This window comes from Anomalospiza imberbis, chromosome 27 (genome assembly GCF_031753505.1).
Source record: "Anomalospiza imberbis isolate Cuckoo-Finch-1a 21T00152 chromosome 27, ASM3175350v1, whole genome shotgun sequence".
Taxonomy (NCBI): domain Eukaryota; kingdom Metazoa; phylum Chordata; class Aves; order Passeriformes; family Viduidae; genus Anomalospiza; species Anomalospiza imberbis.
In genome coordinates, this window is record NC_089707.1 from 5512693 (window position 1) to 5522897 (window position 10205).

The window sequence follows — 10205 nt, forward strand, 5'->3', positions numbered from 1 at the left end:
AGCACCCTGGCTGAGGTGGCTTGGCAGAGCATCCCCCGTCCCTGTGGTACCCACGGCACCAGCACCGGGGGGTGCCCAGAGGGTCCTCGGGGGTGCCCAGAGGGTCCTCGGGGGTGCCCAGATTTCCAGCCCTTCACCCTCCCGACACCCCCTGGCTGCGCCCTGGGGTGTCGCATTCTGTCCCCCCTCCCCTGCCAGGAAGCCGCACGCCCAGGAGGCGTCGGGCAGGAAGGAAGTCGCCCGGGGATTTTTTATCTCTCCTTCGCTCGCAGCCACCTACACACCCCCAGAACCCCGAGCTGGCAGCGTAGTCCGTCCGGGACCCCCGCCCCAGGCCCGCAGCGAGGCCCCCCCGGCACGGCAGAGGTACTGAGGGGGCTCCGGGGGTGCGGCCAGCCCGGGATGGAACTGGGGATGGAGCCTGGATGGAGCCAGGATAGGGCCGGGATGGAACCGGGGATGGAACCGAGATGGAACAGGGATGGAACCGGGGATGGAGCCGGGATGGAGCCAGGATAGGGCCGGGATGGAACCGGGGATGGAACCGAGATGGAACAGGGATGGAACCGGGGATGGAGCCGGGATGGAGCCAGGATAGGGCCGGGATGGAACAGGGATGGAACCGGAGATGGAACCAGAGATGGAACCGGAGATGGAACCGGGGATGGAACCGGGATCTCCCTGCTCACACTGGGAGCGCTGAAGCAGAGGAGGAGCGGCCAGGAGGGTGGGACAGGCGGAGGGGGGGGTGGGATATCCAACCGCGTGCCTCAGTTTCCCCTCCTTCCTTCCCAGGAGGGGCCCATCGCAGGGCTGAGGGTGGGACAAGGGGGTCACTGCGAGCCCCCCTTTCCTTGCAGCGCCCGCCATGGCCCCGCTGGGCGAGGAGACACCGCTGATCGGGGGCCGCTCCTGCAGCCTCTCCTCGGGCGACAGCGGCACCCTGCAGGTGTTCCTGTACCACCGGGCGCCCGCCCCGCCCCGAGCCCCGGGCAGCGCCGCGGGCACGCTCAGCTTCACCTTCGGCGAGTACACGGCCGAGGAGCTCTGCGTGCGCGCTGCCAAAGCCTGCGGTGAGCGCCGGGCCCGGGCGGCTCGGGGCACCCGCCTGGGGGTGGGGTCCGGGATGTGGGAATGGGATCCGGGATGTGGAAATGGGGTCCTGGGTGTGGAAATGGGGTCCTGGGTGTGGGTACGGGGTCCTGTGCTCATCGTCAGCCGGGAATTCTGGCTGTGGGCTCTGGATCCCAGCAGTGGGGTTCTGATCCTGGCTGTGAGCCTGGGGTTCCAGCTCTGGGTTTGGGGTCCTGGTTCTGGGCCCAGGGTCCTGTACTTACATCAAAGCAGGGTCCTGAATCCCAGCGTGGGGTTTGGGTCTTGGCTGTGGGCTTGGGGCACAGTCATGAGCTCAGGATCCCGGTGATGGGCTCAGGGCCCCGTGCACATCCTTGACAGGGGATCCTGGCTGTGGGTGGGGGGTCTCAGCCCCGAGCTGAGGCCCTGTCCACGGGCTCGGATCCCAGCCCCGCTGTCGGTGCCCAGGCGTGCTGCCCGTGTGCCACCCGCTCTTCGCCCTGGCCACCGAGGACCTGAGCTGCTGGTTCCCCCCCAACCACGTGTTCACCGTGGACGAGTCCCGCAGCCAGGTCGTGGTGTACAGGATCAGGTGCGGCCCCAGCGCGGCTCCCAGCCTTCCCTGACAGCTCCTGGGGTCGTGCTCTCTGGGGGACGCAGTGCTGAGACCCCTCCACTGTCCCCATCAGGTTCTTCTTCCCCAACTGGTGCGGACTGGGACAGTCCCACCGCTTCCAGCTGCTGAACGGCCGGGCCAGCCCGGTCCTGGACTACCCGGTCATTGATTACCTGTTCGCCCAGGTGAGCGCTGCCAGCCTGGCTCCTCCTCCTCCAGTGCCCACCGGTGTCCAGGGGATGTGGGTCCTCTTCCATGGCTCATCTGGAGCTGCTCGTGGCCACCCAACAGTGGGCACGGGGCAGCCCAAGTTGCCGAGATGGGGTCACTATCCCCTGGAGGGGACACGCTCCAGGGACAGGGAAGCAGGGCCTGGGCAGGATGTGACTCCCGAGGGCTCTGGGACACAAGGGTGACATGGGCACGGCTGAGGGGGTTCTTGGGAGATGGGAGAGCCTCCCCGAGCCTCGTGCGCCGCCCAGTCCCGCAGTGATTTCATCGGGGGCCGCGTGGCCGTGGGGCTGAGCCTGCCCACGCAGGAGCAGTGCCTGAGCCTGGCCGTGCTGGACATGCTGCGCATCGCCAAGGAGCAGCGGCAGAGCCCCGCGCAGGTCTGCAGCCACGTCAGGTGAGACAGGCGCCAGTGGCACCCACGGGACAGTGTGACACCCCTGGGGACAGCCCAAAACCCATGGGGACAGTGTGACACCCCAGGGGACAGTGTGACACCCATGGGGACAGCCCAAAACCCATGGGGACAGTGTGACACCCATGGGGACAGCCCAAAACCCATGGGGACAGTGTGACACCCCAGGGGACAGCCCAAAATCCCTGGGGACAGTGTGACACCCCTGGGGACAGTGTGACATCCATGGGGACAGTGTGACCCCCCTGGGGACAGTGTGACATCCATGGGGACAGCCCAAAACCCATGGGGACAGTGTGACACCCCTGGGGACAGTGTGGCACCCCTGGGGACAGCCCAAAACCCATGGGGAAAGTGTGACACCCCTGAGGACAGTGTGACACCCCTGGGGACAGCCCAAAATCCCTGGGGACAGTGTGACACCCCTGGGGACAGTGTGACATCCATGGGGACAGCCCAAAACCCATGGGGACAGTGTGACACCCCTGGGGACAGCCCAAAACCCATGGGGAAAGTGTGACACCCCTGAGGACAGTGTGACACCCCTGGGGACAGCCCAAAATCCCTGGGGACAGTGTGACACCCCTGGGGACAGTGTGACATCCATGGGGACAGCCCAAAACCCATGGGGACAGTGTGACACCCCTGGGGACAGTGTGACACCCCTGGGGACAGCCTGAATCCCATGTGTGGCACCATGGGGACAGGGTGGCACCCCCGGGGACAATGTGGCACCCCCTGGACACGCCGCCCCGCTCCCCGCAGCTACAAGTCGTGCCTGCCGGCGCCGCTGCAGTCGCAGATCCAGCAGCACAACTTCGTGACCCGCAAGCGCCTCCGCCGCCGCTTCGGCAAATCCCTGCGGCGCCTCGGGGGCTGCCACGCGGACGGGCCGCAGCTGAAGCTCAAGTACCTGCTGGACCTGGAGCGGCTCCAGCGCCGCCGCAGCGAGGAGATTTTCCCCGTGCGCTCCCCCGGATCCGCCGCGCCCGTCGCCATCCACGTGTCCGGCGACAGCGGCGTGGCCTGGAGCTGCGGCGGCTCCGAGGTGCTCCGGGGCGGCTGGGTGCGCTGCGGGGCCCTGGGGGACGGCGTGGTCACCCTGGCTGTCCCCTCACAGAGCCGCCAGCACTTCTGCGACTTCCCCGACATCGCCGACATCAGCATCAAGCAGGCGGCGAGCCGCGACGGCGGCCCCGTGGAGAACCGGCTCGTCACCATCACCAAGGCGGACAACCGGGTGCTGGTGAGCTCGGGAAGGGTCTGGGGAGCCCCGGGCGGGCTGCAGGGGACAAGGGGGTGACACCAAGGCCGGCACAGGAGGTGGAGTTCGCCACGCTGCGGGAGGCTCGTTCCTTCGTGGCTCTGCTCGATGGCTACTACCGGCTGACGGCGGATGCCCAGCACTACTTCTGCAGGGAGGTGGCACCGCCGCGGCTGCTGGAGGACCTGGAGAACCAGTGCCACGGGCCCATCAGGTGGGTACCGGGACCCGCTGGGCACCCCCGAGCCCGAGGGGACGCGGGGAGGGAGGGGACGGAACCACCCCCGGCACGGGCGGGTCCCCGCGGGGATCTGCTGGGTGTGGGGAGGGGTGGGCACAGGGGGTGCCCGCGATGTCCCCAAGGAGCATCACGGCCGTCCCTGCCCTTGGCAGCGCCGAGTTCGCGGTGAACAAGCTGGAGGCGGCCGGGGGTGCCCCGGGGCTGTTCCTGCTGCGCCGCAGCCCCCAGGACTTTGACAGTTACCTGCTGACCGTGTGCGTCCAGGTGAGACCCCCGGACAGCGGGCAGGGGGTCCCGGGGGTCCCGGGGGGTGCTGACCCCCGTGCTTCCCCCCCAGACCCGCTCCGGCCGGGATTACAAGCGGTGTCGGATCCGCCGGGACGAGGACGGGCACTTGTGGCTGTCAGGGGTGGCGCGGCCGTTCTGCAGCCTGCGGGAGCTGCTGGGCACCTACGGGCACCGGGGGCTGCAGGCCGAGGGGGCACCAATGCGCCTGGAGGTCGCCTGTCCCCCCCGGCCCAAAGGTGACACCGGGGGGGCATGGCAGAGGGGGTGCTGTGATGTCACAGAGCGACTATGATGTCACAGGATGGCTGCGACGTCACTTAGTGGTTGTGAGGTCACAGAGCGGCTGTGATGTCACAGAGGCTGTGAGGTCACAGGGCAGCTGTGAGGTCACAGAGCGGCTGTGATGTCACAGAGCGGACTGTGACATCACTTAGTGGCTGTGTGAGGTCACCAGGTGGGGGTCCCCTGCCCGAGCCCCCCCCTCATGCCCCCTCTGGCCCCCCAGAGAAGTCCAACCTGCTGATCGTTCGGAGCGGGGTCCCCTGTCCCCCCGGGTCCCCTCCCGTCCCCCGGCGCCGCAGCCTCCACCAGATGATGTTCCACAAGATCGACCCCCAGAGCCTGACACGGGTACGGGACAGGGCAGGGCCACAGGGGGGTGGCATGGGGGGACAGGGACCCCCTGGCAATGACCCCCTGTCCCCCAGGGCGAGAGCCTGGGCCAGGGCTCGTTCACCCAAATCTACCAAGGCGTCAAACGGGAGCAGGACGAGGACGGGCCCCGCCAGACCCCGGTGGTGCTCAAGGTCATGGACAGCAGCCACCGCAACTGCCTGGAGGTGAGGGGGTGGCACTGCCACCTCCGTGATGTCACCTAAGGGTCCCTAGGGCCCGCCCTGAGCCATCTGTCCCTGTCCCAGTCCTTCCTGGAGGCCGCCAGCACCATGAGCCAGCTCTCCCACAAACACCTGGTGCTGCTGCACGGCGTCAGCCTCGGCAAGGACAGTGAGTGTCCGGCGGGGTGGTGGCCACGGTGCCACCTGGGCACCCCTGAGCCCAGTGCGGGCACCCCCTGACCCCCCGGGCGGCCCCCAGGCGTGATGGTGCAGGAGCACGTCCGGCACGGGCCCCTGGACCTGTACCTCCGCAAGAACCGGGGCGCGGTGACCACCGGCTGGAAGCTGACGGTGGCCAAGCAGCTGGCCTATGCCCTCAACTACCTGGTGAGCCCACGCCGGCGTCCTGCAGCTCCCAGCTGTCCACGTTCCGTGGCTTTCCCGTGTCCCTGTCCCGTGGATCTCCACAATCGGCGTCCCCTGGGTCCCCTGCGCCTGGACCCTGCAGCAGCTGCGCATCCCTGCCCCGCAGCCGCAGCGCATGCACGGCTCCCAGGAGGCCACGGCCACGGATCCCGTGTGTCCGTGTCCCGTGGATCCCAAATATCTACATACTGTGGATCCCACGCATCCGTATCCCACAGATCCCGTGTGTCCGTGTCCCATGGATCCCAAATATCCATGTCCTGTGGATCCCACACATCCATATCCCACAGATCCCACATGTCCGTGTCCCATGGATCCCAAATATCTGTGTCCCACAAATCCCATGGATCCATTCCACATCCCACATCTCCCACACCTCCACCCCCATGGCCCCCATAGCCCCCACATCCCATGGATCCCCTGGATCCCTGTCCCACAGCCCCCCCCCCCGCCTATCCCTGGTGCTCCCCCAGCCCACTCCAGTGTGTGGGACCACCCTGAGGGTCCCGACCCCCTTCCACCTGTCCAGGAGGACAAGAAGATCCCACACGGGAACGTCTCTGCTAAGAAAGTGCTGCTGGCGCGGGAGGGGGACACGGCCGGGGGGAGCCCCCCATTCATCAAACTCAACGACCCCGGGGTCAGCGTCACCGTCCTGGCCTGGGACAGTGAGTGAGGGGGTCCCGGGGGGCCTGGGGGTGCTGGGCTTGGGCTTCTGGCTTTGGGTATGGGGTCCTGTGTTCATCCTCCATGGGGAATCCTGGCTGTGGGATCCCAGCTGGATCCCAGCTCTGGGTTTGGGGTCCTGGCTGTGGGCTCTGGATCCCCTTCATCAAACTCAACCACCCCGGGCTCAGCGTCACCCTCCTGGCCCAGGACAGTGAGTGATGGGGTCCAAGGGAGGTCCAGGGGGGGTCCTGGGGGTGCCGGGCCCCCCGTGGGTGCTGAGTGGGGCCGGGCACCCCACAGTGCTGGTGGAGAGGATCCCGTGGGTGGCCCCCGAGTGCGTCAGCGACCCCGGGAGCCTGGCGCTGCCAGCTGACAAGTGGGGCTTCGGAGCCACCCTCTGGGAGATCTTCAGTGGGGGGAACATGCCCCTGAGCCTGCTGGAGCCCCAGAGGGTGAGGCTGATCCCAGCATCCCGCTAGATCCCGACCCTCCTGCCCCATCCTGCTGGATCCTAACCCTCCTGCCCCATCCCACTTGATCCCAACCCTCCCCCTCCACCCCACTGCACCCAGACCTTCCTTCTCCAATCCTCCTGTCCCTTCCCACTACATCCCAGCCCTTCTTCCCTGCCCAATTCCACCCCATCCCATAAATCCCATCCTATAAATCCCATAAATCCCATCCCATATTCCCATCCCATTCCCTGCTATGGATCCCATCCCACCTCTCCTGCCCCATCCCTCTGCACCCTCCCCCAGCTCGAAGCCGTTCGGGGGCTCTTTGGGGGTCCCACAGCCCCGATCCCACTCTCCCACAGAAGCTGGAATTCTACCAGGGCCGCCAGCAGCTCCCGGCTCCCAAGTGGCCGGAGCTGGCCACGCTGGTGGCCCAGTGCATGGAGTACGAGCCCCAGCGCCGGCCCTGCTTCCGCGCCCTCATCCGCGACCTCAACGGCCTCATCACCTCCGGTGGGCACCGGGACGGGCTGGGGGGGCACAGGGACCCCTCAGCGGCCTCACCCCCCCCTTCCCACAGACTACGAGCTGCTCTCGGACCTGTCCCCCACGGATGTGACGCTCCGGGACGGCTTTTGGGGACACGACTCCCTGGCCATGAGCCAGGATCCCGAGCTCTTCCAGGAGCGGCACCTCAAGTACATCTCGCTGCTGGGCAAGGTGGGGGTGCAGGAGAGACCCCGAACCCCAAAACTCAGCGCAGCTGCTCTTCCCTTCCTGGATTTGGGGTGTGGGACATCCCGGCTGCCCTGAGAAACGATTCCTGAGCATCCCCCTCTGTGTGGGGGATTTTGGGAGGGATAAGGCGCTGGGAATGTGGGAGCACCCCAACATGCAGTTCCCTGCACCCAGGGGAATTTCGGGAGCGTGGAGCTGTGCCGCTACGACCCCCTGGGCGACAGCACGGGCGAGCTGGTGGCGGTGAAGAAGCTGCAGCAGGATTCGGCCAAGGAAATTCGGGATTTTGAGCGGGAGATCCAAATCCTGCACTCGCTGCAGCACGACTTCATCGTCCGGTACCGGGGTGTTTGCTACAGCCGTGGTGAGCTGGGGATGGGGCTGGGAACACTGGGAATGGGGCTGGGAATGGGGCAGGGAGCAGGGCTGGGAATGGGGAAGGGAACACTGGGAATGGGGCAGGAATAGGGCAAGGAAAGGGGCAGACAGCAGACAAGGAATGGGACAGGGAATGGGGCAAGGAAAGGGGCAGGAAAGGGACAGGGAATGGGGCAGGGAGCGGACAGGGAATGGGGCTGGGAATGGGCAAGGAAAGGGGCTGGGAATGGGGCAGGGATCCCCGATCCCAGCTCCGGCCATCGCGGTGCTGGATTTGGCTGCAGGGATGCGCGGGCTGCGGCTGGTGATGGAGTTCCTGCCCAACGGCTGCCTGCGGGATTTCCTGCAGAAGAACCAGCCCCGCCTGGAGCACAGCACGCTGCTCCTCTACGCCTGGCAGATCTGCAAGGTGGGGTCGGGGCGGGCACGGGGGAAACGGGGGTGTTGCTGTCCCGGGATGGGGCCGGAGCGATGCCAAGGGTCACCCACGGGTGGTGGCCAGCCCTGCGTCCTGTCCCTGCCAGCGGCTCTGTCCTGGCCGGAGCAATGCCATGGGTCACCCAAGGGTCATTGTCCAGCCGGGATGAGCCCCCAGGGACCCTGACCCGGGGGTTGCCCAGCCCTGGGGACGCTGCCGTGTCCCTGCTCCCCTCGAGCAGCCGCCTCCCGGCAGGGCATGGAGTACCTGGGGGCGCAGCGCTGCGTGCACCGGGACCTGGCGAGCAGGAACATCCTGGTGGAGAGCGACAGCCACGTCAAGATCGGCGACTTCGGGCTGGCCAAGCTGCTCCCGCAGGACAAGGATTACTACGTGGTGCAGGAGCCCGGCCAGAGCCCCGTTTTCTGGTGAGGGGGGCACATGGGGAGGGCTGGAATTCCAGCGGGATCGGGGGCCCAGGATCCGCTTTTCCCGGGGCTTGGAATCCACTTTTCCTGGGGCTCAGGATCCCCTTTTCCAGGGCTCAGGATCAACTTTTCCCAGGGCCCAGGGTCCCCTTTTCCCGGGGCTTGGAATCTGCTCTTCCCGTGGCTCAGAACCCGCTTTTCCCGGAGCTCGGGATCCCCTTTTCCCAGAGCCCAGAACCCGTTTTTCCCGGCAGGTACGCTCCGGAATCCCTGGCCGACAACATCTTCTCCTGTGCCTCCGACACCTGGAGCTTCGGGGTGCTCCTCTACGAGCTCTTCACCTACAGCTCCAAGAGCAAGAGCCCCTCGGAGGTGACGTTTTCCCCAAAAAGGAGGCATCATTCCCTCTGGGACGAGCCCCCCGCAGCCCTCCCGGGTGTCCCGGTTCCCCTGGGTGTCCCGGTGCCCCCGGGTGTCCCGGTGCCCCCGGGTGTCCCGGTGCTCCCGGGTGTCCCGGAGCTCACGGGTGTCCCGGAGCTCACGGGTGTCCCGGTGCCCCCGGGTATCCCGGAGCCCCGGGTGTCCCAGTGCCCCCGGGTGGCCCGGAGCTCACGGGTGTCCCGGAGCTCTCGGGTGTCCCAGTGTCCCCGGGTGTCCCAGAGCTCACGGGTGGCCCGGAGCTCTCGGGTGGCCCGGAGCTCTCGGGTGTCCCGGTGCCCATGGGTGTCCCGGTGCCCACGGGTGTCCCAGTGCCCACGGGTGTCCCGGAGCCCCGGGTGTCCCGGAGCTCACGGGTGTCCCGGAGCTCTCGGGTGTCCCGGAGCTCTCGGGTGTCCCGGAGCCCCGGGTGTCCCAGTGCCCCCGGGTGGCCCGGAGCTCACGGGTGTCCCGGTGCCCCCGGGTGGCCCGGAGCTCACGGGTGTCCCGGTGCCCCCGGGTATCCCGGAGCCCCGGGTATCCCGGAGCTCACGGGTGTCCCGGTGCCCCCGGGTGTCCCAGTGCCCACGGGTGTCCCAGTGCCCACGGGTGTCCCGGAGCTCTCAGGTGTCTCGGAGCCCCGGGTGTCCCGGAGCTCACGGGTGTCTCCCGTGACCGCAGGAATTCCTGCGGATGATGGGCACCGCGAGGCCAGCGCAGATCATCTGCCACCTGCTGGAGCTCCTCAAGGACAACCGGCGACTCCCGGCCCCTGCCGGCTGTCCCTCGGAGGTGACACCGCTGCCCCGGCGCTGGCGAGGGGGTCCCCGGGGTGCCCCTCCTCCCCTGAGGGCCTCGCCGTGTCCCTTGTCCCCCCCAGGTGTACGCGCTGATGATGAGCTGCTGGGCCTTCGCCCCCGGCGCCAGACCCACTTTCGGGGAGCTGTCCCCCAAAATCGAGGCGCTGCGGGATGGGCGGAGCAAAACTCGGGGGTAGCCCCGCCCAGAATCCCATCGGGACCCCAACCCATGGTGATGCTTCCCTGCGCTTTGAGGGGGCAGTGTGGGGGGACACGGCCCCCACATCGCAACCGCCCCATCCCTTCGGCCTTTCCCCCCTTTTCTCCTTGCCCTCCCCCTCCATGGCAGAATTGGGATTGGGATGGGGACATGGGATTTATGGGAATGTGGGAATTTGGGATTCATGGGAATGTGGGAGTTTGGGATTCATGGGAATGTGGGAATTTGGGATTTATGGGAATGTGGGAATGTGGGAATTTGGGATTCATGGGAATGTGGGATTGGCGCCGC

General features: G+C 67.3%; 1 protein-coding gene across 2 annotated transcripts; it reads left to right on the forward strand.

The window, feature by feature from the left end:
• The first annotated feature begins 840 nt into the window (after positions 1-840).
• On the forward strand, positions 841-9918 carry JAK3 (Janus kinase 3). 2 transcript variants are annotated; one of them, XM_068173911.1, is made up of 23 exons: positions 841-1073; positions 1543-1666; positions 1764-1875; positions 2173-2318; positions 3102-3384; positions 3457-3582; positions 3657-3814; positions 3994-4105; positions 4179-4365; positions 4635-4759; positions 4837-4968; positions 5050-5134; positions 5225-5352; positions 5921-6059; positions 6361-6512; positions 6878-7028; positions 7096-7235; positions 7428-7617; positions 7916-8040; positions 8305-8477; positions 8732-8849; positions 9576-9686; positions 9775-9918. In XM_068173911.1, exons 1-23 carry the CDS (start codon positions 869-871, stop codon positions 9889-9891), a joined length of 3339 nt encoding a protein of 1112 aa, XP_068030012.1. In that variant the 5' UTR covers positions 841-868; the 3' UTR covers positions 9892-9918. The 2 variants fall into 2 exon arrangements, with proteins under 2 accessions (XP_068030012.1, XP_068030011.1); XM_068173910.1 differs by having other exon boundaries at positions 3102-3582.
• Positions 9919-10205: the final 287 nt, after the last annotated feature.

What these genes read in the sequence shown, in the direction of transcription:
- JAK3 (XM_068173910.1), top strand. Translation starts at nt 869, where the DNA reads ATGGCCCCGCTGGGCGAGGAGACACCGCTGATCGGGGGCCGCTCCTGC. An exon ending in TTGATTACCTGTTCGCCCAG is followed by an intron (nt 1,876 to 2,172) that starts GTGAGCGCTGCC and finishes TGCGCCGCCCAG; the next exon opens with TCCCGCAGTGATTTCATCGG. An exon ending in GCCACCGCAACTGCCTGGAG is followed by an intron (nt 4,969 to 5,049) that starts GTGAGGGGGTGG and finishes TCCCTGTCCCAG; the next exon opens with TCCTTCCTGGAGGCCGCCAG.